The sequence below is a fragment of the Sorex araneus genome, chromosome 4 (genome assembly GCF_027595985.1).
Source record: "Sorex araneus isolate mSorAra2 chromosome 4, mSorAra2.pri, whole genome shotgun sequence".
In the NCBI taxonomy this organism is placed as follows: Eukaryota; Metazoa; Chordata; class Mammalia; order Eulipotyphla; family Soricidae; genus Sorex; species Sorex araneus.
In genome coordinates this window covers 162,639,195-162,665,553 of record NC_073305.1, presented here as the reverse complement: position 1 = coordinate 162,665,553, position 26,359 = coordinate 162,639,195, and the positions used below count along the sequence as shown (strand labels likewise).

At 42.4% G+C, this 26,359-nt stretch overlaps 1 protein-coding gene and 1 non-coding gene across 2 annotated transcripts; one reads left to right on the top strand and one right to left on the bottom strand.

Moving 5' to 3' along the window:
- The first annotated feature begins 5,592 nt into the window (after positions 1 to 5,592).
- On the top strand, positions 5,593 to 24,975 carry MTFR2 (mitochondrial fission regulator 2). The gene is made up of 7 exons (XM_055136496.1): positions 5,593 to 6,045; positions 10,049 to 10,153; positions 11,515 to 11,627; positions 14,362 to 14,597; positions 16,571 to 16,910; positions 20,310 to 20,484; positions 23,763 to 24,975. Exons 1-7 carry the CDS (start codon positions 5,983 to 5,985, stop codon positions 23,796 to 23,798), a joined length of 1,068 nt encoding a protein of 355 aa, XP_054992471.1. The 5' UTR covers positions 5,593 to 5,982; the 3' UTR covers positions 23,799 to 24,975.
- Positions 22,925 to 23,031, bottom strand: LOC129404570 (U6 spliceosomal RNA). The gene has a single exon (XR_008629963.1). It is a non-coding gene; the product is annotated as a U6 spliceosomal RNA (small nuclear RNA).
- Positions 24,976 to 26,359: the final 1,384 nt, after the last annotated feature.

The window sequence follows — 26,359 nt, the reverse complement described above, 5'->3', positions numbered from 1 at the left end:
AGGGATTTAGCACTCCAAGTTACTAGGAGATCCACTCAAGTGTGTGGTCCCATTTAGGGATTCCTTTCTTTGCTCAGCTAGTAATCCATTTCAACAATCATATTGAATACTAATACTTCTAGTAATTTTGTATGAACACAAATATATTAAGCTTAAAGGTTGGCTTTTCCTGGGGACATCCTGCTATGTATTCTGGACTACAGTCCTCAGGTTAGTCTTTCCTAACCCTAGCAGGACCCTTATTCAGGTTACTTTTTGGGTCATGACAGTGTTCTGTGACTCTGCTTTTGCCGTTTTGCTCATCGCAGCTTAGTTTTTCCCTTTTTGATCCCAGGGTACCTTACAGCTTGCCCTGTGTTCATCCTTGTCCCTCACTGGGACTCTCCTTTTTGGGGGACTATGTCACTAGAAGGAAATAGCAATTCATAAAGGCGTAGAGGGTAATTGAGGTAGTAAGTCTCAAATGTGTTTTCCACTAGTTTTATTGTCAGTATTTAGTACTATATTACTAACCTTGAGTGGGTTCAAGTATAGGTAGAATAGAACTCCCCCTCTATTTTATTTTTTTATAATTTCAAAAAAATATATCACTGTGAGGTATAGTTACAGACTTACAAACTTTTGTGCTTATGTTTCATAGAATGATCAAGTACTCATCCTTCCACCAGTGCCCATTCTCCACCAATGATGCCAGTATTCCCCCCCTTTCCTTCCCCCTCCTTTAAAAAAAAAAAACGTAAAACATAGGGACATGAGAGACCCTATCTAGAGGAAATTCATTCTGAAATCCTTATGATTAATATCTTGAGATGCTATTGTTATCTTTGGCAGAGTGCTATATTACATTCTATCCTTTAAAGTAATAGTAATTTGAGTTCACATAATTGCCTGAAATTTAGGCTGTGTTGCAAGACAAGTGGAGTTCCACTGGACATTGCTAGCTAGATTAAATACCATCCTTAGCTTTTGTCCAGACCAACCCTATCAGTTCACTGAAAAGTGAACTGTATTGGGCATGGAGATCAATTGAATAAGAATTATTGGATATCCAGAATATAATATGATAAACTATTAGTGGTTTTAGAAAAATACATCTAGATTCAACACGTTTTTATTTGCAGTTAGGTAAAAAATGAGAGGAGCTAGGACAAAGGCTTGAGTCTAAATGTGAGGCCTGGAGCCCAGCAGTGCATGGTATGTGGCCTAAAAAGGAAAAAGAAGACTTTTTTTTTTTTCCTCGCCCATAAACGCCAAACTGATACAGACTGGTCTGGCATTGTATTTATTTGGAAGTTGTGTTAGACAGAGGGAACTAAATGGGACTTTTCTTGGGCAAAGCATGGTTTGTAGCCCTTTAAGTTCTTCCCCTGGTAAATGTTTCTCTGGTATACAAGAATTTAAGTAGCATACCGTGAATTGGAGAAACGTTTTGACCATTTGTGAACAGGAGAGTCACCAATTAGCCAGTCAAAATTGTTGTTTTTGTACTAAGGATAAGGCACAGTAAGAATTGGGTTGACTGGATCAATTGGGTTACCACAGTGTAGCCAGAAATGCCTGCCAAGGTTAGTTAACCTTTTAGATACTCTTGAGGGAAAGTTTGAAAATTGAATCAAATGAAAAATAGAAAATACAAGAAGTGGGGCTCTGAGTGATGGCACAGTGGGTAGGCCGTTTGCTTTGCACACGGCCAACCTGGGTTCAATTCCCAGCATCCCATGTGGTTCTCCAGCACTGCCAGGAGTAATTCCTGAGTGCAGGAGGAACCCGTGTGCAAAAAGAAAAAAAAATAGGAGTGGCATAGCTCAAGGTAGGAGGATCTTCAAAAGAAACCCACCATATTTTTGGACAAAAGCAATAGAAAAGATAGCTCTGTCAATTCAGAACTTTCCTGAATTGTGTGATCCTAAAAGTTAAGGAAATAAGATTTTATAAGTGAGAAATAGTGCATGTCCACCTCATCAAAGATTGTCAAGATTTATGTTTGGGAGTGCAAAAGAAAAACTCTCACCCTGTAAGGAACATTTGGTTCCTCTTGTGGCTTACATGAAGAGGAGAAAGAAGTCGCAGCGTCGACTAGAGTATTGCCTCACGATAACCTAGGGAAAATCTAGCTCCATGTTGGTCTGCTCTGAGCACTGGAATGGTATAGACCTGCCATCTCAACAGCCCTCCAAGGTGGTCATAAAACCGTACCCATGTTTCACTTGTTTTCCCTGATGTGGGAAATTTTCATCTAAGCATGGAACCCACTTTTTTGACTTTTGCAGGAAAGGAGAGCTCTAGATTTTGTCTTTCCAAGTCCGTCGCCTTTCCTCACAGAAGAGAGTTTGAGGATATAAATAGACACATTTGGGAAATAAAGAGGGAAAGAGATAACATGTTCAAGAAAGAACGTGTTTCTTCACAGTGGAAATACAAAACCCAACTAGATCCTCAGTGAAATCCCAAGATGATGTATACATGCTATAGAGTAAGAAAGTACCTAGTGGAGATGCAGGGTACCCCAACCCCTAGAATGGAAATGGATGCGAGCAAAAGTTGGCTATAGGGTAAGAAAGAACACATCTTGGGGAGATACAGGCAATTGCACCCCAAGGTAAAATAAAGGAAATATGCATCTCAGGCAGTGATATGGCAAATGCGCACCTTTTCTGCTGCCAAATACATAGTTTTACCAAACAGCATCCTACAGTCTGTTGCTAGGGTGGGTACCAAGGGGGAGGGAGAACTTGGAGTTGAGTTGGTGGTGATATTGTTAACATGGTTCTTGGTTCCGCCGGTGGAACCTCTTTTCGCCCGGGATCCAGTGATGCTCTGGGCCCAGACTTCCGCATCTTCAAAGGTTTTCAGGCCTGTGTCTGAGCCCTTGGGTAGGTTTAGGCTGCAGATGGTTTTTCTACCAATATGCATTACCAGCACCTGCCCTCCATCTCTCTAGCTATTTAAACCTTACTTACGTAAGCCATCATTATCTCTTGCCCCTTAACCTGCCCGTTTTATAGTTCCAAATCATTCTAATAATGATTATTTAATATAATGAATGGTTGCTTAATACTGAATGCCGGTTACGTGCATATTAGGCACTGGGTTTTCAGCTTGGACCTAAACCAAGTTCCTGTTTTACATTTTACAATCTTAATTTGGAAAACTGGGAAGCATAGCTACACGTGTGATTGTGTTATAAAGAAAAATAACCAAGTAAAGTGTGGAGAGGAGTGGTGTGGGCGCTTCTGCTAGTCCCCTAAACACTTGACAAAGAACTTGCTGAAAGAGATAATCACTGTATCACTGTTACCCTGTTCATCAGTTTACTCGAGCGGGCGCCAGTAACATCTCCATTTTAGCAGCCTCTCCTTACTAGTCTTTCCCAACAACTGGAGGCTCTTTTTAGGGTCAGGGGAGTGAGACCTGTTATTACTGTATTTGGCATATCGAATATGCCACGGGGAGTTTGCCAGGCTCTTCCGGGTTATCAATACCCACATAAGAGCAAAAGATTACTCCATTTAAACCTCATTATACATTACAAATTAAAATTAAATAAATCTAGATAAATGGGAGATAGCATAGTAGGGGAAGGTGCTTGCCTTGCACACAGCAGACTAGGGGTCAATCTCGACACCCATGTGAGTTCCCCACCCCCACCTGGAGTGACTCCTGAGTGCAGAGCTTGGTGTAAACTCTGAGTACAGTGGGTATGGAAAAAAAATCACATAATTAAAACAACTAAAATTGTTAACAACTGTATAAAAATAAAATTTTGAAAAAGAAGCACTGTAGCACTGTCATCCGATTGTTCATCGATTTGCTCGAGCGGGCACCAGTAACGTCTCCATTGTGAGACTTGTTACTGTTTTTGGCATATCGAGTAGCTATGGGTAGCTTGCCGGGCTCTCTGAGAGGGACTGAGGAATCGAACCCGGGTCAGCCCTGTGCACGGCAAACGCCCTACCCGCTGTGTATTTGAAAAAGAAAAAGTAATTAAATCATAAGCTGCGATATCACGAAGTGGGCGGACAAGGGTCACGGCATCGTATGGAGAATGAGCCTTTCCTGAGGCCTGTGGCAACTGCTCTCATTAACGGCGTTAGGCGTCTGTGAAGTACGGATCCCTATCCCGGCTGTGAAAAGACCCAGGACACCGTGAGATTCTCCGCTCCCGCGCGGCTGGCTCCGCCTATGAGGAAGCGACTTCGCGGAAAGCCCGCCCTCTTGAAGGAGAAGCCCAATAGCGGGCCCAAATGATCGCAACCACACTTGCCGGCACCCCACAACCAATGAAAAGCAATAATCTTCAGCCTTGTCCAATAGGATTCGACACGGGCCGCGGACCGCGGAGTTTGATTTTCGTCCAAGGAAGCGGAAGTTGTGAGCCAATCGCAAGGCCCGTGGTAAGTCAGCGGGGGCCCTTGAGGGGATTCCCGGGCTGTGCGAGGGGCTCCAGGGCCCAGCCCACGGTCTGCAGGGCGACTGGCGCTCGTCGGCCCGGACCGGTGTCTGAACTCGGCTGCAATCAGGACCAGCGCACACCGGGATTCGTCTACGGATAATTCCGAGGCAGGATTCAGTTAACGCCCGCACCTCGACGCGGGGCGGGAGTGGTGGGTAAGGCTCGGAGACCCTGCTGGGTCCTGCTAGCCCAGAGGGAAGCCGTGGGCTGGTTTCTGCCCGTCGCCACTCGGCTCTTCGTGCCCCTGGAGCGCTTAGTCTGGACGGTTTAAAAGAGGAGCGCGGGTGGTCTTCCGTGAGGTTCTGTTCATTCATTTAGTTCTAAATCGAGAGTCCTGCCGGCTTTCGTGCACTGCTGAGGTGAAGGCTCAGAGCCTCACCCGCCTCAGCCCAAAGCTCAGGAGCTGGGGAGTTGACCCATCTCATTAACTTTAAAAAAAATTAATGTTTTTATAAAGTTGATCATGATTTACTACATTCTCTATTCCGACACCAATCCCACCACCAGTGCACTTTGCCGTTAATTTGACTTGAAGGCTTTCCTGCTTTCATTTCTTCCCTGTCTTCTGTTGATGGATATCTGTAACATCCCGTGCACTTGTTGCGGGATTGGGGGGGGGGGAGGGGGTCGGGGGAGAAGTGAGGGGGCCACACCTAGCGGTGCTCAGGGGTTCCTGTGCTCAGGGATCACTCCTGATGGGGCTCCAGGGAACCTGTGAGGTGCGGGAGATGTAGCCGGGACCGGCAGCTGCCTGATAAGCGCCTCTATTGTCTCTTCCGCCCCCCATGCACTTGAAGTGTAATTTAACCAATACATTGAAGGGTGGTTTTTTTTTTTTGTTCATTTGTTTTTACTTCCCCCTGGTTCCCCATTCCTCTTATTATTTTTGACTTTTTACAAAATCTGGCCAGTAAAGCGTACACTGAACAATCGTCGCAGAATTTATGATAGTTTTTGCTTTAAAAAGAAAAAGTGAAGTGCGACTGTTACGTGAAGCTTTTTTTTTTTTTTTTGCTTTTTGGGTCACACCCGGCGATGCACAGGGGTCACTCCTGGCTCATGCACTCAGGAATCACCCCTGGCGGTGCTCAGGGGACCATATGGGATGCTGGGATTCGAACCCGGGTTGGCCGCGTGCAAGGCAAACGCCCTACCCGCTGTGCTATCACTCCAGCCCCACGTGAAGCTTTTTAAGAGAAGGCGGGTTAGAATTAACATGACACTGGTGGAGACTCTTGGGCACCTTCGTTGTGGCGGGTGTGGTAAAACTCGTACAGTGAAACTGCAAACATTAACACTATTGTAAACTAATACATTAAATTGTAAAATAACATCTTTAGTAATTGTAGGAAGTGGGGGTATTACAAAATAAAAACAGCTCCAGTTGTATCTTGCAATGCTTATGTTGGTTTCCGTTCCTTCATATCATTTATGTAACTTTATCAAAAATAATTTTTCAATTTTTTCCCTCCAAGACATCAAGAAATCAGTAATGTTTCCTTGAGTTTGCTTCTGTATTTGCTTCATCAATGTCTCTCATCCTGAATATCTTGAGAGAGATGCTGGAATATTTTGGTGTTCCCATAGACCAGGTAAATAAATGACTTAATGGATATGAAGGTATCTGTTATAGTTGTTCTTGGGTCTTATTTTGAAAATGATTTCTACATTGGTGGTAGGAGATGTACACTGGTGAAGGGATGGGTGTTGGGGCACTATATGAGCAACAATGAACGCAATCATGAACAACTTTGTAACTGTGTAACTGTGATTCAATAAAAAAATTAAAAGATTTATATGTAAGATTTAATTTAAGACCAAAATATACACATGGCCTTCATAGAATTAACATACTTAGAAAGACTTCCTTCCCACTCCCAGTTTCTCTTTTGTTCTGTTGGAAGCTCCCTAGCAGTGCTAGTAATGGGGACCACTCTCCAGTGCTAGGGCCTGGTGCTTCTCTGGCCAAGGGGTGCTAGGTGCTACCTTGTGCTAGGGGGTCAGAATTGGGGGCCCTTCTCTGTAAGGTATGCCTACCAGCACTTGGAGCTATTGCCCTTGGCCCTTGTTTTTTCAAAACCAAAAGCTTAATGCCATCTTTATTCTATTTCCTATTCCTCACTTTTTTTTTTTAATCGAGTCACCATGAGATACCCAGTGACAAGGGTGTTTCATGACTGGGTTTTAGTCATACAATGTTCCAGTACCTATCCCTTCACCAGTGTTCATTTCTCACTACCAGTGGCCCCAGTTTCCCTTCCGTCACTCTCCCCACCTGCCTCCCCCACCTTTCCTGTCCCCCCCCTCCCAACCTCACCCACCCTAGTTTTCTTCTTTCTCTCTTTTTTTCCTGTTCTGTTCAGTTCTGTTCTTTTTCTCTAAAACCTTCTGGGCTTTATGGTTTGCAATATAGATACTGAGAAGTTATCATGTATATTTCTACCTTTCAGCACTCAGTTCTTGTCCAGAGTGATCATTTTCAACTATCATTGTTATACTGGACCCTTCTCTATCCTAACTGCCCTCCCCTGGACACTCCTCTTGTGGCAAGCTTCCATCTGTAGTCCAGTCCTCCCGGCCCTTGTTTTTACTCTCCGCAGGTATTAATCTCATTTTACGCTTTTTTATATCCCACAGATGCCACTCTCCACTTTCTACCCCTCCTATAACCTCTATTATAAATGTCTGCTGGTTTATTTTTAAAATTTCTTATTCACAAATTTTATTTCTTTACATTGTGCACATAGGTGTGACCACCCAGTATTTGTCTTTCTCCTTTGCTTTGCACAAGCCCCACTAATTCCTAATTATTTTAAATGGCAATATTTCCTTTTTTGATTGCTGCAAAGTATTGTGAATATATCCCACATTTTTATGTAATTATCTATGATGTGCAGTTCTGTTTGTTTCCTATTCTGTTGAAATAGGGCTGCAAGCGCTGGAAAGACGCTATGGAGGTTTAGGAGTTTGCCTTGCTTTAGGCCTACTCTGGTTTTATCCTGGCACCTCATTTGATCCCCTTACTACCACCAGGAGTTAAACCTAAGCATAACTGGCAGCGGCTTACCACCCCACTCTTCCCAGTAAATAAATTAGGACTGCAGTAAATATTGAGCTGGATATAATTTTTCCAGTTGATATCTTCAGGTTGGCACTCAGAAGTGGAATTGCTAGATCATATGGCAGTTCTATTTTTAACTTACTGAGGAAATTTCACAACATTTTGAATGGCTGGACCAATTTATAGTTCCACAAAGCATTTGCTTTCCCCACATGTTTGCCAATGCTTGTTGCTTAGTTTGATGTACAGAATTTTCACGTTGTGAGGCAGTTTCTCATGGTTTTTATTGTATTGACCTAGTAATAAGTTATAATGAGTGTTTTCATTTTACTTTTGGCAGTCTGCATGTCGTCTTCCTCTTCTTCCTTCTACCCCTCTTCCATCTCCTCCCTTTCCTCCTTCCCCCTTTCTACTTCCCTCCAAATTGGCCACAGGCGAAGTGAGCATACTTCCCCAACCCCCTCTCCACTCTCACTCTCTGGATCGGCCAAGCAAAGCTAGCACCTTACCTCCTGTACTATTGCTCTGGCCCTATGCTCTATTTTGTTGTTGTTGTTTGGTTTTACTTTTTTAGCCACACCTGGCAATGTTCAGGAGTTACTCCTTACTCTGCACTCAGGAATTATCCCTGGGAGGGCTTGAGGAACCATATGGGATGCTGGGGATCAAACCCAGGTTAACTACAGGCAAGATTAGTGCCCTGCACATTGCACTAACTCTCTGGCCCCCTAGGCTCTATTTCTGTAAAAATTTTCTGTCTCCTTGATTACCAAATTTATTGGCATATCGTTGTTTACAGTAGTTTCTTTTGATCCTATGCATTTTTGTGATATCTACTATTGTGAGCCCAGTTAATGGAATTTTAATATTTAATGTTAGACTTAGTTGTTTGGAGATGAACAAATAAACTTAGAGTCCTTGTCATTAAAAATAAAACAATGGCATGACTTTGCATAGACTGATTCTGTGGGCTGATGATATCCCAAATCTTTCTTTCTAGACCTATTTTTTTTCAAGTTGCTCTATACCTTTGAATTTTACCAATATCATATGTTTTGTATGCCAATGATTTCCAAATCTGTTTTCTAATCCTTGTTGTTCTACTGAGTTCCAGAACTATTTATGTACTGCTCAATGGATATATTGTTTATTGCATTTCTCAGAGGAGGCAGGTAGAATTCTACCTGTATTTTGCTGATAAACTTTGTCCTTGTTATGGAATCTTAGGAAAACTCAAATTTTATTTTCTTATGCTTTTTGAAGAAGAAAAATGCTTTCTTTGTGTTAATCTTTGTCATAAGAATATGTTATGCCAGGGTTTGGGGAGGTTACTATGCAAATAGTTTATCTCAGTATGGATGCCCAGGCTAAAAGACAAAAGTGCTTGTTTGAGTTTGGTAGCACATTTATTAATTACTTTTATCTTCCCTGTAACTGACTTCCAGTAGTTGTATTCCACTGCAAATAAGGAACTTTAAAATTGTTACAGTGATTTATTTTTCCTTCTTTAGGGAAACTCATTACATGAGTATACTCTGTATTAATCTAATTTATTGCTTGAGAAGTTGAAGTTGTCAGTTTTCAGAATAAAAATATGAGAGCTTCTGTGGATTGAGGGGGGGTGCAGTTTTTTTTTAATTTTTTTTATTAGTTTATTTTTAATTAGAGAGTCATCGTGAGGGTACAGTTACTGATCCATACATCTTTGTGCTCATGTTTCCCCCATACAAAGTTTGATAACCCATCCCTTCACCAGTGCCCATTCTCCACCACCAGTAAACCCAACATCCCTCCCCCCCTCCCCAGTCCCGTCTCCCCCCACCCCACCCTGCCACTATGGCAGGGAATTCGAGGGGGGGTGCAGTCTTTTTGACCAAAGTTGTGTATGATAGTAGGATAAAATGAATGTAAAGTGCTGTTTTGAAAGAATTGTGCCCTTCTGGAATATGCTAACTTTTAACTTCTTTGTTTTATTTTGTTTTTCTGACTACACTTGGCTGTGTTCAGGGCTTATTCCTGACTCTGTGTTTGGGAATCACTTCTTGTGGTACTTAAGCGACCATGTGTGGTGCCTGAGATAGAACAGGGGTCAACCTCATCCAAAGCAAACGCTTTATACTATAACCTCTGTGCTATCTCTGTAGTCCCCACCGCTGCCACTCCGTCTTTATTTATTTAGCCATATCTAGTGGTGCTCGGGACTTACTCTTGGCTCTGTGCGCAGAGATCACTCCTGTCTGTGCTCAGGGTAACGTGGTACCGGGGATCGAACCAGCCTTGGCTATGTGCAAGGTGAATGCTCTACCAGGTCTGCCTGCTGTACTATCACTCCAACCCCCACAATCTTTTGTTTTTTCTTTTTAAGGCAAATATGAATAAAATTTAATTACTGAAGAAAAATACTTTGAGTATGCCGTTCTGTCTTTTTTTTTTCTTTTGTAAAATAAATATCTCTTCTATATCATTGTTTTTTTCATAGACATGTAATCATGCTCAGTAGATTACTTTCAAAATAATACTGTATGTTTAAATAGGTTTTGCGTGTTTGGGAAAATAAAGACTATGGATCAGCACGGAGCATTGTTCGTATTATTGGGAGAATTCTTCCATTAGAACCTTGTCCTAGGCCTATTTTTGAGGTAAGTCAGGTTAACATTTACTACTGAAGCATACTGGAGGAAAAAAGCATCCTAGGTTCTCTAAGGGATACACACTGAATCACAGAAGACCTGGAAACATCCTTTACCTTCAACTTTGTCTCTTTAATTACATTCAAAGACCTAATATATACAGCAACACTTGGGTTTTCTTGTTTTTTTTTTTTGTCTTTTAGTTTTTGTTTTATATTAGATGATTTAAGCAGGGGAGAGTATATTGTTCCATGTTTAGATATATTTTTTTTCCCCCTTCAGCAATTGATTGAGCTTTTGAGAACAACTTAGGTTCACAGAAAAATTAGGAAGACACAGAGAGGGTCTCCATAGCTGCTACTTATTCACGTATGTAGCGGCTACCATTAATAACATCTGCCACAGAGTACTTTGAGGGATACACATGATGTGTATACAGTTAAGGCCACGATAGGATGGCCTTAAGTTGATAAGTTTCTTTCTTGTATATCTTGTACATTATATGGTACATTTTATGGATTTGGAGAAATCTATTATGACTTGTATGGGTGATTACAAACCATACAGAGTATTGTTATTGTTCATTCCTCCCATCACTCAATCCCGGATCTCAGATGATCACTGATCATTTTTTTTTTAAGTTGTGTCCATAATTTGCTTTTTCCAGACTGTTGTACAATTGAATCATATTGTTACATAACCTTTTTTGATTGGTTTTTTTACTTAGTAGACAGACTCAGGTTTCCTCCATGTCTTTTTTTTTTTTTTTTTGCTTTTTGGGGTCACACCTGGCAATGCACAGGGGTTACTCCTGGCTCTGCCCTTAGGAATCACCCCTGGCGGTGCTCAGGGGACCTTATGGAATGCTGGGAATCGAACCCGGGTCGGCTGCATGCAAAGCAAATGCCCTACCCACTGTGCTATCGCTCCAGCCCCTCCTCTATGTATTTTCATGTTTAGACAACTCATTTCTTTTTAGCTTTGAAAATAGACCTCTCTCTGCCTGGATGTTACATGGTTTACTGATCCAGAAATTTTCACTCACTGAAGGATATTTCGGTTGCTTAGACTTTAGAACAGAGTGAATTTGGCCTGCTGCCTCTTTTTCAGGGGGGAAAAATTACTCAGTGCTCCCCTGGGAATCCAGCTTTTTAAAATGACCCCCAATTGTACCCTGACTTCCTTCTTTCAGCACCCTTAAAAGCACTGCTCTAAAGTAACATTTTTCTCAGTATAATTTCTTACTAAGAGGTATGTGTGTTTGCATTTAGTATCCTTTTCTTTTTCATGCTCAGATTTTTTAACTTAATGGTGCCTGTGGCTTTCCCCTCTCTTCAGAACTCATATTCTTTTTCTTTTTTTTGCTTTAGTTGACCCCAGTCTCGAACTCTGTAGGCTCGGGTAACTATGGATCTGTAGTTCCATCTTTTGCTGATATTTCGTGGGTGGCAAATGACGAAGAAGCCAGTTATTTCAGCGTTCGGTAATTTTATATATTTGTCTTGAAAATTGGGGTATGAGCTATATTCTAACTTCTTGTATGTACTAGTTTGTTCATACTAACTGAAACATTTCTGTTTTGTCTGTCTCTTACTGTTAAGATCTTTCTAATTTCCAGTCACTTTTTCTTAAACCCAAAAGCAGACCTTGGAAAGAATGATATTAGATAGAAGGGGCTGGGGAGCCAGCTCAAATTGTTGAGTATGTGCTTGGCATGTGCACGGCCCTCCGTTCCATTCCTCGTCCCACTGGGAACACTGCTCCCTGGCATCCCCTCCCCAACTCCATGGAACCCCAGTGGAAAAAAAATACTAAAATCACTATGTCATTTTAAGGATAGCTATTCATTGTCCTGTCACTGTCACTGTCATCCCGTTGCTCATCGATTTGTTCGAGCGGGCACCAGTAACGTCTCTCATTGTGAGATTTATTGTTACTGTCTTTGGCATATCCAATACGCCACGGGTAGCTTTCCAAGCTCTGCCATGCGGGTGCAATACTCTCGGTAGCTTGCCGGGCTCTCCGAGAGGGGTGGAAGAATCGAACATGGGTCGGCCGTGTGAAAGGCAAATCCCCTACCGCTGTGCTATCGCTCCAGCCCTAGGTAATTTATTTCTGTCTTATAGTGAAAATTTATATAGGTGATCTCTTATAAAACATGGGAGTTATGAGGGCCCAGGAGATTATACATTGGGTAAAGAGCTTGTCTTGCACACGCCCGACCCAGGTTAGATCCCCAGCACCACGTATGGTCCCCCAAGTACTGCCAGGACTGATCCCTGAGCTCAGAGCCAGGAGCAAGACCTGAGCGTAGTTGGGTGTGGCCCTCAAACCAAAAAGAAACCAAAAAACATGGAACTTAAGGGGACAGCCTCCCTAACCGCTGAGCTGAAATTATATACACTTTTGAATAGCAACTTTTAATTCCTCCAGAACTTAACTAAAAAATGGCCTGCTGTTGACTGAAATTTGGGAAATAAGTAGTTGGCTAATATAATTTTTATGTGATATGTGATATATATATATTTAGTATAACATGTTGCAGGCATTTTTTATTTTTATTTTTTAATTTTTTTTATTGAGTCGCCATGTGGAAAGTTACAGTTTTCAGGTTTAAGTCTCAGTTATACAATGCTCGAACACCCATCCCTTCACCATTGCACATATTCCACCACCAAGAATCACAGTATAGCTCCACCCCGTCCCCCCACACTCCTAGCCCCCCCACCCCTAGCCACCCCCCCCCCCCGCCTGTGTAACTGATAAATTTCGCTTTACTTTCACTTTGATTGCATTTAATATTTCAACAAAACTCACTATTATTGTTTGGAGAGTCTCCCCCCTAAAGTCAGACCTGCTGAAAAGGAAGCATTTGATAATTTGTTTTCCATTGCTGAGAATGAAGAGGTATGAGGTCAAGTGATCGCACTTAGCGGCCTCACGGTTTTGGGTTTCTGTATTTTAGTATTTTAGTAACTAAGTCCAGAGAAATATCTGCCAGAAATTGCATCACTGCCAACTTGTACTTCTCAGTTATATTATATTCCACATATGAGTGCACATGAAAGTAAACTAGAGAAAAGGTTATTAAAATCATAAGAAGCACATAGTGGGGGTCCGTAATGATAGTACAGCGGATAGGGTATTTGCTTTTCAGGCTTCTGACCTGGATTCATTCCCCAGCATCCAATATGGTCCCCCAAGCATCACCAGGAGTCATTCCTGAGTGCAGAGCTGGAGTAACCCCTGAGCATTGCTGGATGTGGTCCCCAAACAAACAACTCCCCTCCCCCTCGAAAACCAAGGAAAAGCACACTGTGCTATATTCTTGGATACTGTGCATTTATGTCATTTGTTTATAAAAAGGCCTGTAGATAATTGGACCCTTACAGTTTAATCCTGTGTTGCTCAAGAGTTCACGCTCTAGAGTCTTGACTATTCACCAGATAACATTAAATATCTTTTGAGACTTATATGTGTTACTTTTTCGGTGGGCTCACTTTTGTATTAGTATAGTCGGATACAAGCTGTAAGCAAAACAAAGGGTGGTTATTTAGATATTTTGGCTAGATTTATTAGGTATCAAAATTGGTTTATCAATTTTCAAAAAGTTAGATTACCATAAATTTAGCCCTAATATGTGACCAGAAGTCCCCAATACCTTGGATTCAGAGATATAGGATTTTTCAATAAATCAACATTATTATTTCTAAATAATTCAACTTTCACTGTGTGTAAAACTAATTTGGAGAGCAGTTACAAGATAATTGCTTTTGTTGCACTGTTTAAAAGCAAGACTTTCTTTATGCCCTGCTCAATCACTGGTCATCTGTTAAAAGCAACATTCTATCATATATATTGAGGATAAAATATTCAGATGTGATATGCTTGACTTAATCAAGTCTGGACACAATCATAGTCTAGATAAAATGTTTGGTGTCTTTGACTGAAATAATTTTTTTTTGTTTTTGTTTTTTGGGTTACACCCAGCGATGCACAGGGATTACTCCTGGCTTTGCACTCAGGAATTACTCCTGGCGGTGCTCAGGGGACCATATGGGATGCTGGGAATCGAACCCGGGTCAGCCGTGTGCATGGCAAACGCCCTACCTGCTGTGCTATTGCTCTAGCCCCCTGACGGAAGTAATTCTTTTGGAGCTTTTCCTTCCTCCTAATCTCCTTCCCCTCTTTCCTGCTCTCTTCCTGTCCTCTCACAGGAATTGTAGATGGAAAAATGAAGAGAAGGAAAAAGTGGAAGTATTCCATTCTTCACAAGTAGTTTGGGATCCAGTGCCACCAGCTCTAAGACATAACAGCTCAATGACAAATAGTCGGCCTGCATGTGATCCTGCAATTGAAAAGATAGCTGTCCTTGAAGAAGAGCTGACTTTCCTCCGCTCTCAGATCGCTGCCCTTGTGAGCCTGTCAGAACTGAAACGCAGCCCACGTGCCGGTAAGAGCATTCTCGACTCACTTCAGCTGAGGTGACGCTCAGCCTATCTGAGAAGGAATATTTGCTGTGAATGCATTTTGTGAATGGCATTACACATAGCAGTGTGGTTGGCTAGATGTAATTATTATGTCTATTCAGAAAGGATACATTCGTGGTGAGGAGAATGACTGATTTCAAGATGACCTGGCTATGGTGTTGAAGGTAGTTTTTGTGGAGAATGGGTCTCCCCACAGTGCTGTGCCTGGGGCGCGGGTGGAATTCAGCGCTCGGCTTCGTGCCCGTCAGGCAAATGCTCCAACCTTCAGCTCTCCAGCCCTGAAGATACCTTCTGTGTTCAGAAACCTTATTTTCTTAGTAAACTTAAATCTGAAGCACGATCACGATCACGATCACGAAATCCCGTTAATCATCGATTTCTCGAGCGGGCTCGGTAACCTCTCCATTCCTCCTTTCCCTGAGATCTTAGAAGTCTCTCTCAACTTGGCCCTCCCAATGATGTCACACTGGAGGCTCTTTCAGGGTCAGGGGAATGAGATCCAGCTTGTTACTGATTTTGCATATGAATACACCTTGGGAAGCTTGTAAGGCTGTCCCATGTGGGCAGGAAACTCTCAGAAGCTTGCCAGTTTCTCCCAGAGGGAGAAGTAGGCTATAAGATTCTTCTGGGAGCTTGCTTTTAAATCTCTGGATGTTGGCCGTTGATGGGATTATACATATCTGGGTTCCTCTGCCAGTACCTTCATGTGTGAGGCCTGTCCGAACGTGTGGAGAGGGGCCTCGAGCATGGCTGTAGCTAGGTTCTGGTGGTCTTTGGCCGCCGGGAGCTTTGCTCGGCGTGGGGAGGGAAGCTGGAGCCCATCCCCTCTGAGGGGCCCCGGGGAAGACAGCCAGGCATGCGGGCAAGAGAAATCAATTTTTTGATTGCCAAATCTGAAGCAAATCGCATTAATTTGAAAGAAAAGTTTAGGTTTGAGACTTTATATATTTATATAGTTGAGGCTTTATATATATGCTTGACGTTATTGCTGAACTTTCACCAAGTTTAGGTGAATAGCAGTGATCCTTTTCCAGGTAGTCTTTTCCCAGAATTTTAGAGAAATAACTTGCTTTAACCAATAAACATCCTCAGATATGTATATATAGTCATATCCACACACATTGTGTAATGTAATATCACATTTACGACATGTACTGTACATGACATAATTATTTTTTGTTTTGGGGCCATACCTGGCATTGCTCAGGGCTTATTCCTGCCCCTGTGCTCAGGGATTACTCTTTGTGGGCTTGGGGAGCACATGGAGTGTTGGGGATTGAACCTGGGCCAACTGCCTGTAAGGTAAGTGCCCTGTCTGCTGTATTGTCCCTCCGACCTTACACTTACGCCTATTTGATAATATATAACAATAAGATATGAATACGTTATTTTTTAGTAGAAGTGTTATGTATGACTTATTAGGGAAAAATCTGTCTTGAAAAGTTAAGTATTTATGGGGCCAGAGAGTGCAGTGATTAGGGTACTTGCCTTGCACACAGCTGACCCGAGCCCAAGCACTTAAAAGAAAACCAAACCCCAAAACGAAAAAATAAGTATTTATTGTCCATATCAGACTCTTGAAAAGTATATCCGTAGATATTTCTGCAGTGTCATTACAAAATGATTACACCAGTTTGAATGTTCCTGGTACAAGCTGTTGATTATGTTTGTCTTTTTAAAATGAGGATTATTGGGAAAACGCTCTTTGTTTTCTCTTTAAATTACATCCTCCACCCCCTTTCCTGCTAAGAGAGACTCCTAATTGGATTTTAAACAAATTTGCTATCTGGCTTGACTCTTAGAGAAATTACTAAGCAGATGGGATTGTTTCTCCTGCCTCATTTTAGTAGTGTTACAGAAATTGTTTCGGTTGTGTCTAATTAGTGTCGGGTGAGAGAATTCTGCATGGTTTCTCATCTGACGGTTTTGTGTTTAGACTCCTTGGACTTGGATGATGGACCTGATGGCTTGGGACTGACGCCACCGTCAGAGGCTGCTCCACCAAGTGTTGCACCAGATCCGTTTTCACGTTCACTGTTTCCTTCTCCTCCTCCTCCACCTCCACTGCCTCCCTGCTTCTCTTCTCTTCAGTCTCCGTCCTCTGCTTCTGATAATGTATGCGACTCAGATAGCTCAGCAACTGAAACGAAGAAACACCAGCCAGGTGCCAGCAAGACCAATCATAGTTGCTCCGAAACTCAGAAAAGCAAAGATGTTCCAAGTATGCTGGATGTGCTGAAGGATCTGAATAAGGTTAAGCTCCGTGCTGTTGAACGGTATGTTGTCATAGTTGGAGAAAAGAACAGAAACTTTATTTATTTATTGCGATTTTTATACATTTTATTTTCATAAAGTAGATTACAATAGTTCATTAAAGATAATATTCAAACACCCACCCCACCAGTGAACATCTTCCCACCACAATAAGAGGGAGGTGTGTGAAGGTTGTTGTATTTCATTCTGGGGCCATTTAAGTCCATATGTAAGAGAATACAAGCAAGTATGTTAAAATCAAACAAAATGAGATTACACGGTTCGTGGGCGTGGGGGATGACTGGAGAGCTGGGTGGAGGAGGCCCAGTCCCGATCTGAGAAGGCGTGGAGATCTCAGCCAGGAGATCTCAGCCCTGGTTCCCACATACCTCAGTTCCTCTTCGGTTCCTTCATGGGTGAGGCTCGTCGGAGGGCGTGGAGAGTGGCCTTGAGCATGGCTGTGGTTGGCTAGGTGCTGGAGGTTTTTGGCTGCCAGGATTCTGCTTGGGGCAGGGAGGGAAATGCAACCCGTTCCCACTCCCAGGTGCTCCTGTGAAGACAGCCTGGCTCAGGGCAGGAAATACTGCAAGAACAGAAACTTTAAAGTAAACATTGATTAGTCTTCTCTCTTATTAGGTTTTTAAATGTCTTTTTAAATTATAAATGTCTCTTTTTCTTTTTGGGTCACACCTGATGATGCTCAGGGGTTATTCCTGGGCTTTGCATTCAGGAATCACTCCAGGCATTGTTCGGGGGACCATATGGGATGACTGGGATTCAAGCAGGGTCAGCCGTGTAAGGCAAACTCCCTTCCTGCTGTACTTTCACTCCAGCCCTTACTTCCTTTTTTTTTTTTTTAATTAATTTATTTTTATTTATTTTTTTATTTAATTTTATTTTATTAAATCACCGTGTGGAAGATTACAATGCTTTCGGGCTTAGGTCTCAGTTATATAATGCTGAAACAACCATCCCTTCACCAGTGCCCATATACCACCACCAAAAAAAAAACAAAACCCACACAGTACACCTCCCATCCCGCCCCCCCCACCTTGTAACTGATAAGTTTCATTTTACATTCTGTTTACTTTGGTTACATTCACTATTTCAACACAAACCTCACTATTGTTGTTAGGAGTACCCCACTAGATTCAGACCTACTGTGAAGACAAATAAGGTCGCGCGGCCGGCCGCGTGGTTTTGAATTTCTGTACTTTAACAAGAAGTCCAGGGAGATTTCTTCCAGATATTAGATAATTGCAGGCTTGAAATCCCAATCTGTGGTCGTCTTAATATGGCGGCCACCGCGCCCTTCATAGAGAGAGAGAGAGAGAGAGAGAGAGAGGGAGGGAGGGAGGGAGGGAGGGAGGGAGAGAGAGAGAGAGAGAGAGAGAGAGAGAGAGAGAGAGAGAGAGAGAGAGATGGAGACATTCTGCGAGGAGTTGCTCACACCGAAAGAGGCTTTGCTGGGTCTGGATTCACGCTTGTACAGCTGCGGAGAGGCCGGCCCCCGGGATCACATCTCGGCGGTCCAGCCCTTACTTCTAAAGTAAACATATATTAGTCTGCTCTCTTATCTTCACCTCAAATATCTCTCCCAGAGGTTTTTTTTTTTTTTATCAGTTTTGACTCTTCTTGTGTCTTATCTTCATATTTTTGAAACAATATATTTTTGCTATTTCTTCCTCTTTTTTTCCTTCTGATTTTTGGGCAATACCGGCACTGCTCAGGGCTTACTCCGGGCTCTGCGTTCAGGGATCACTCCTGGCACGCTTGGGGAGACCCTATGGGATGCCAGGGATTAAATCCAGGTCTGCTGCATGCAAGGCAAATGCCCTATCCACTGTACTATCTCTTTGACTTTGATTTTTGCTATTTATTGATAATCTTGTTTTTGTTTTGGGCCACACCTGGCAGTGCTCAGGGCTAACTATGGCCTCTGCGCTCAGGGATCACACCCTGAGGTGTGAGGCTCAGGGGACCATATGGAGTGCTGGGGATAGAACCTGGGTTGGCCTTATGCAAGGTGAACACCCTATCAGCTGTACTATTGCTCTGGCCCTATTTCTTGATATCTTAATCATATTCCTCTTGTTCAAGATTAGGAACATATTATCTATGTTCCTCCATTCTACCTCCAAAAATACTTGAACATATAAATTTCTTGTTAAGACTTTCCAGTAAAGTTACAGTTTTCAGTTAAACCACTATATATAAAAATATAGATAAATATGTTTTTTGGGCCACAATTGGAGGCACTCAGGTTTACTCCTGGCTCTGTGCTCCTGGTGGAGCTCAGGGAACCATATCGGGTGCCAGGGATTAAACCTGTGTTGGCCTCCTGCAAGGCAAACATCCTATCCACTGTCCTCTTTATTGCTCAGGCCTCTACAGGAAAGCCATTTCATAGATTATGATTATGTTTTGTGTTGAATGAGTTTTCATTTATTGGAGTTAAAAAAGTTGCCTTCCAGGGGTTGTAGCGGTGATATAGTGGGTAGGTGCTCACTTTGCCTGCAGTCGACCTGGGTCAATTCCTGACATCCCATAAAGTCCCTTGAGCACTACCAAGAGTAATTTGTGACTGTAGAGCCAAGAATAATAACCCTGAGCTAATATTGCAGGCTTTGGCCCCAAAACAAACAAAAATTGCCTTCCATTTTTTTTTTCTTAAGTTACTTTTAGGAGCCTTCCTCCTTTGCCTTTTTTTTTCTTTTTTCTTTTTTCTTTTTGGGTCACACCCCAAAAAGTGTATTTTAAAATACTTTGTATGGACAGGGTTTACTCCTGACTCTGCATTCAGGAATTATTCCTGGTAGTGCTTGGGGGGGACCATATGGAATGCTGGGGATAGAACCTGGGTCAGTCGCATGCAAGTACCCACTATACTATTGCTTTGGCCCTGATCCTTCCTCCTTTCCACCTGCACTTAACTTTGTGAACCCCCAGAATGTCCACTGCTTACCCCAGCCTAAGTACAGTCTTAGCTAAAGGCACATCAGTTTCATCCTCTTCCTTGGTTCATTATTCTTTGCATCTTAGAGCCTAGGACAATACTACTGGATGCAGATTGAGGAAATGGCCAGGTGAATGAATAAGTAGTTGCTTCATAGTTTTCTTTTCATAAAATTTATAGTTAAAAAGTTTCTTTCTTATAAATTTTTCCACCCCCTGGAAAGTTAGGGGTAAAAAAAGATTCGCAGTATGGAGATTTTTGATAAATTCGGGGAATTCTACCAATATGGTTTCTTGTTTTTCGATTCTTAAAATCACTGTGTCAATACAGATTCCTTATTCCATAACAAATGTTTTGGTCTCTCAAAGATTGTAAGTAGTTTATAATATGATACTTTTATATTTCAATTATACTATTCAACAGGTGCTTAAATTAACACAGTTTTAATTTATTCAATTTATTTCAGGTCACCTGGAGGTAGACCCATTCAGAAGAGGAAAAGACCAAGTTCACACTGGGATCCAGTGTCTGTAATCTCTCATGCGCTTAAGCAGAAATTTGCATTTCAAGAAGAGGATTCTTTTGAGAAAGAAAATAGGTCTTGGGAATCTACTCCATTTTCTAGCCCAGAGATTTCTAGGGTAAGCTATTAATGTAACCAACTTTTCTAGAGTATTGTTCATGATGTAACTTTGCCTACAAGTTCTCTGAACTAATTATTCAGTGTGGTCTTTATGATACTAAGGTTTCAGCAGTTTTTGGTAATGTTATGTGCTCATTTTAGCTTCCTGCCTATACGAAGTACTTTGAAATGAAACTCTTTACTTGTAAATATCTGCATAAGTTTATGATTGTTTATCCTAGACAGGGACTAACTTGTTGTATGAACTGGCAGGAACTGTGGCAGGAACTTTGCGAGAAGAGAAAAGAATGTTGCCACAGATTCAAACCAACCAAGCTTAAACGTGAAAACTCCAATATTTTTCCCAATTAATAAAAAAAAAAAACTTGGGAATGTAAAAGGTGTTTTTTTTGGGGGGGTTGGGCTAGGGGTGTGTGTTCCTAAGTGGTGCTCGGGTCACTCAGGGCCCCACCTGTGATTCTCAACAGCTGTGTAGGTGATGCAGTGCCCTGTGGTGCCAGGTACCTGGACTGTCCAGGAAGTTCTGGGGGCCTATAGGCTTGCATCTGGTGCTGCTCAGGGGATCAGTCAGGAATTGAGCTCAGGTCTGGTGCATGCTAGGCATTTGCCCTAACTGCTGTGCTACTGCCTGGCTCAGGATGTAAACATGAGAAAAAAAAAGTATGGTTATATATATATATATATGTATATATATATATATAAATTTATATATATTAAATTTTGTTGAATGACAAGTTTTTGTGATTAAAAACTTAATTTTTTTATTTTTATAAAAATAAAGCACAAATTTTATTGAGATAGTTACAAGCTTTCATGCTTGGGTTACAATCACAATGATCAAACATCCATCCCTCCACCAGTGCACATTCCCCACCACCAATAACCCCGGTATACTCCCCCTTTCCCACATTCCCCCTGCCTCCATGGCAGACAGTATTCCCCATACTCTCTTTCTACTTTTGGGCATTATGGCTTGCAACACATACACTGAGAGGTCATCATGTTTGGTCCATTATCTACTTTCGGCATCCATCTCCCATCCCGACTGATTCCTCCAGACATCATTTTCTTAGTGATCCCTTCTCTATTCCATCTGCCTTCTCTCTGCTCACGAAGCAGGCTTCCAGCTATGGGGCAATCCTCCTGGTCCTTGTATCTACTGTCCTTGGGTGTCAGCCTCATGTGAAAGTATGATAATCTTTAAAGACAGTGCTTCTTGGACACACTATTTCAAACACTCAGGCGGCTGACACAATTTCAAACACTGCTCCTTTCATGACATTCCCATTCTTTGGCTTAGACATAATCCTACTCCGGGAGGTGGTTTTCCTATTTGAGGGAGAACATATTTCCTATTTGAGAGGCAGACTGGGAAACGAGAGGAGAAAGAAGGAAGGACAGTAAAGTGAATCGCATGACTGGCAGAGCTAACACGAAACAACTGGAAAACAGAACTCAGCAAGCAGGTAGGCTGGAGAGTGAATCACTTTCCAGCAAGTAGTCAAGTCACCTTCCAGCAAGTAGTTGAGCAGACCCTAAATAATACACTGTGTCTGATGTTTGACATACCAAGAGAATGGCAGCCTTGGTGGCTAGGCTGTTCACACAGGGCTCAGTCTGATTCCTCCTTGCTGCTATCAGGAAGCAGGTGGACTAAGGAAAAGGGTGCTGGCCCAAAAGTGGTCCAAAGATTAGCTGGTCAAGACAGTGAAATGATTTGCCATGAGGTAGCCAATGAATAAACTAGAAATATGCCCATTAAAAATGACATAGATATTTTAATTTATTTTTATGAAGTTGTTCACAATAAGTTATTGCATTGAGTATTCCAACACCAAATCCCACCACCTTTACACCATTACAACTTCCCACCACCATTTTGAATTTTCTCAATCACCACCTAAGCCTTTCCCAAAGTAGTCCCTAAATAAGTTAGTTATTGCTTGTCATGAATAATTTTGCTAAAACTGATAAAAAATGGTTTCCTTTGAAGAATATGTGAAGATTGTTGTATCTCCCTGGAGCCATTAAGCCCTTATGGAAGAGGTTACTAACATGTTGTTACAGGTTAAAACCTTGTGTGTTAATATTTTTTTAATCGAGATTGGTTGCCTTCTACTTTACATCCATCCAATGTGGTGTGGTGTTCCTATCAGTGGTATAGAGTATGAGTATAGCAAACCAGGAATTCTAAAATTTCAAGTAAGGTGATATAGCTGGATGGTGACTTTGGGGTCTGGAGGCATCTTTGAAACTTGTTGATCTCTTATGAGTCTCTGGATCATGGCTGGTTAATGAGCTTATATGGCACCAGCGGCAGTTCGTGGGTATGACTTTCTGGCTCCTGGAAGAACGGGTAGGGGGGAAGAGGGAGGTCACCCATTCCTAACTCTGAGAGGCTGGAGATTTCTGTCACAAAACCCGCATACCTGAGTTTAAAAAATATGGAATGCTTCACAAATTTGAGTATCATCTTTTCCCAGGGCCCATGCTAATTTTTTCTGCATTTTTTCACTTTTAATACATGTACTGCTGAAGTGAGCAAAAAATACGATATTTTTAAGACTAAGAAATGCATCGTCTAAAGTGTTTATCATAATATTTTGTATAGAAATTTATGTAAATTTTTACTCATTAGATTATCACAGCAATGTCTTTAAATATAAAACAAAAGGCTATAGCGGGGGAAGATAGCTCAAAGGGCTGGAGCACATGCTTTGCATACAAGGGATCCAAGTTTGATTCCTAGCACTGCCAGTTGTGACCTTAGAGCAAAAGCCAGGAGGCAAATCTGTTTTATAGATGATGAGGATGAGTCTAACAATGCTGACTGATCTGTCTACAGTTCCACATGGAAGTGGTTTATTAACATTCTAGAATGTTTGAAAGCCCTCAAAGAACCTTGTGTCAAATACTACTTCCCAGCAATCATGGGTTTGAGGTATCCTCGATTGTCTTATACTGTTCACTGTTCTAGCATTTTCTCCTCAACTGTCCACAACCAAGAACCATGTTTTGGTGTCTTTTATAGCACTGAATGAGGCTGTAGAAACTGAAACAGTAGCTGCTGGGAACTGTGTGCCTGAGACCATCTCCCTGGCCTCTGGCTTCAGCTCTGACCTCAGCCTGCCGCCTTGTCCAAGCCCTGTTGCCTGTGGAAGGAATTAAATGGCAAAGGGTCATTGGGTGCTTGTGTTGCCATTCTATTGAAGGTAATTTCTAACAATGATTTTGACTGTAAAATAACTTCTGTGTTCCACATTTGCTCTGTTTCAGTTGGGACATCACATCTTGCAGCCTGAAGCTCAGTGAACTCAAGAAAGAACCGAGAGACACAAGAAGAGCTGGCCAGGGTGTGGGCAACCCGTGCCAGGGAAAGGTGGCATCTGTGGGCAAAGCTCCTCGTCTCTGAATGGAGTGAAAGGCGCTGTGTGCACTGGGCCATCTCGGCGTGGGGCTTCTGGACGTCTGACGCCCTTCAGAGAGCCTGGGAGAGAGCTCAAGAGGCTGAGCACAGGGTTTGCATGTAGGAGGCCGGGCTGTGACCCTGGCACCTCATGCTGTGTCTCATGTCCCATCATTGCTGTCTGTGTCTTTCCCCACGCCCCATCAGTGGCTCCCCTCATCAAGGCACATCTGGCTTCCTCCAAAGCCAACCCCACCCAAAATTCACTAATGATAGAATTTGGATTTTTTTTCCTGGTATATGTTAATGTGATTAGAAGCTGAATATTCTTTGGATGGTTTTCCTAAGAACTAAATAGTAAATGGCTCTTAGGCAACGGAAGGACCCTACTATAAGGTAACAGAAACCATTTTACTGGACTAAGAAATGAATATAAAACTACTCAGAAACTAATAGTGTAATTAAATTTTCAAATAATTCACTCAGGATGGGGTTTGGGTTGTTACACTTGGCTATGCGCAGGAATCACTTCTGGCCCAGCTCAGGGGACTATATGCCATGCTGGGGATTGAATCTGGGTTGCCTGTGCAAAAGGCCAGCACCTTAGCTGTTGTGCTGTCTCTCTGGCCCTTAAGAATAATTTATTAAACCAATTATAATCCTAATTTAAAAGTCTTCGAACCATAGAAATTGGCAATTGGTTATGATCTGCTTTGCTTAGCCTCCAGGAACTTGTAGATTTTCAAAGAATATGCAAATTTTAATGGTTTTATTAAGACATTTAATTTTAAATTTTTTTTGTTTTTTGGGCCACACCTGGTAGTACTCAGTGCTTACTCCTGGCTCTGTGCTCCTGGGTCACTCCTGGCAGGCCTGGGGAACCATATGTGGTGCTCGGGATTGAGCCTGGGCTGGCTGCATGCATACAGATATAGCTCCCACTGTTCTATAGCTCCAGCCCCTCTTTAAGATAGTTTAAATCATATAGATTGAGTCTTCTAAAAATTCTTACAAGGTGATTCTTAGGAACTGATTTTGACTGTTAAAGAGTGTTAAGAGTATTTAAAGAGTGTTCTTAAGAACTTTCGCCTACACTTGATGTGTAAATATATATGCACATAATTTTATTTTTTTTTGGATCGATGCACTGACACGCTGCTCCTTTGTAAATAAACGTACATTTTAAACTTGATTGTGTTCTGTGGCCATTCAAATTCATACTGCTTCGGGAAATCTGCAGGTCATTTTTGGGTAAGTTGATCCAGCACCTAAGTTTGGAATCTGTGTCAGGTGCTCCTCTGACCCTGTACGAAAGTGCTGTGTGCAGATGGTGGCCCGTTTCCCATGATGGATCCAGCCCCCAAGTGGTATCAGGCTGTCATTTCTGAGAAGTCATTGGCCACAGTTTTCTTGGAGCTACAAGAGTTGGCTATCTGCCCGATGCTCCGATCTTCGTGTTCTCTCTGGCCCTGGGCAAGGGAGGTGTGGCTAAGGAACAGGCTCCTGGTGACCGAGCTGAGGCCCCTGCTGTCCTTCCCTGAGCACTGACGGCCTCCTGCGAGTGTCTGCGGCCTTAGCTGAGCAGAGAGATGAGGAAAAGATGCCTGTCTTTTGTTCTTATTTGTTTTGGTTTTGGATCACATCTGGCAGTGCTCAGGGGTTACTCCTGGCTCTGCACGCAGGGATCACTCATGGCAGTGCTTGGAGGACCATCTGGGATCGCAGGAATAGGGTTGGCTGCATGAAAGGCGAGTGCCCTACCCACTATACAATTGCTCCAGCCCAGGAGGCCTGTTTTTAACGTCCAGCTTCTATGTACTTGGAGTTGAAAGCTCTTGTGATCAGCGTAAAAGCTACATAGCTTTCTTACCTGCTGGTTCCTCCAGTTTTCTGATATGGTTTATCCTTTTATCAATTGTTCATTTGTTCTGTACATATCCCCCTTACCTTTTCTCTTTGCTTATCCTTGCTGTTCAGCTCTTTTTCTCTGAAAACAAGTTTTTTAATCTGCCAAGGTAGCCTCACATTTTCAGTTTTATGGTTTTCTTACTAAAATGTAATTAAGAGGGTGAGAGAGATAGTACAGCAGATAGGGCATTTGCCTCGCATCTGGTCCACCAGATTTGATCCCTGGCACCCCATATAGAGCTGTGAGCCCTGCCAGAGTGATCTCTGAGCACAGAGCCAGGAGTAAATCTTGAGCACCTTTGGATGTGACCTACACCCCACTACTCCTCACTCTCCCCTTCCCCCGAATAAACAGCCAGTGGGAAATAGTCTTTAGAAATAAGGTGGCATCCTGTGCCAAGTGAAATTGTTTTTGTCCTTTTTTTTGGGTAGGGGACTGGAGCGATAACACAGCGGGCAGGATGTTTGCCTTGCACATGGCTGACCCGGGTTCGATTCCTCCGTCCCTCTCAGGGAGCCCAGCAAGCTACGAGAGTATCCTACCCACATGGCAGAGCCT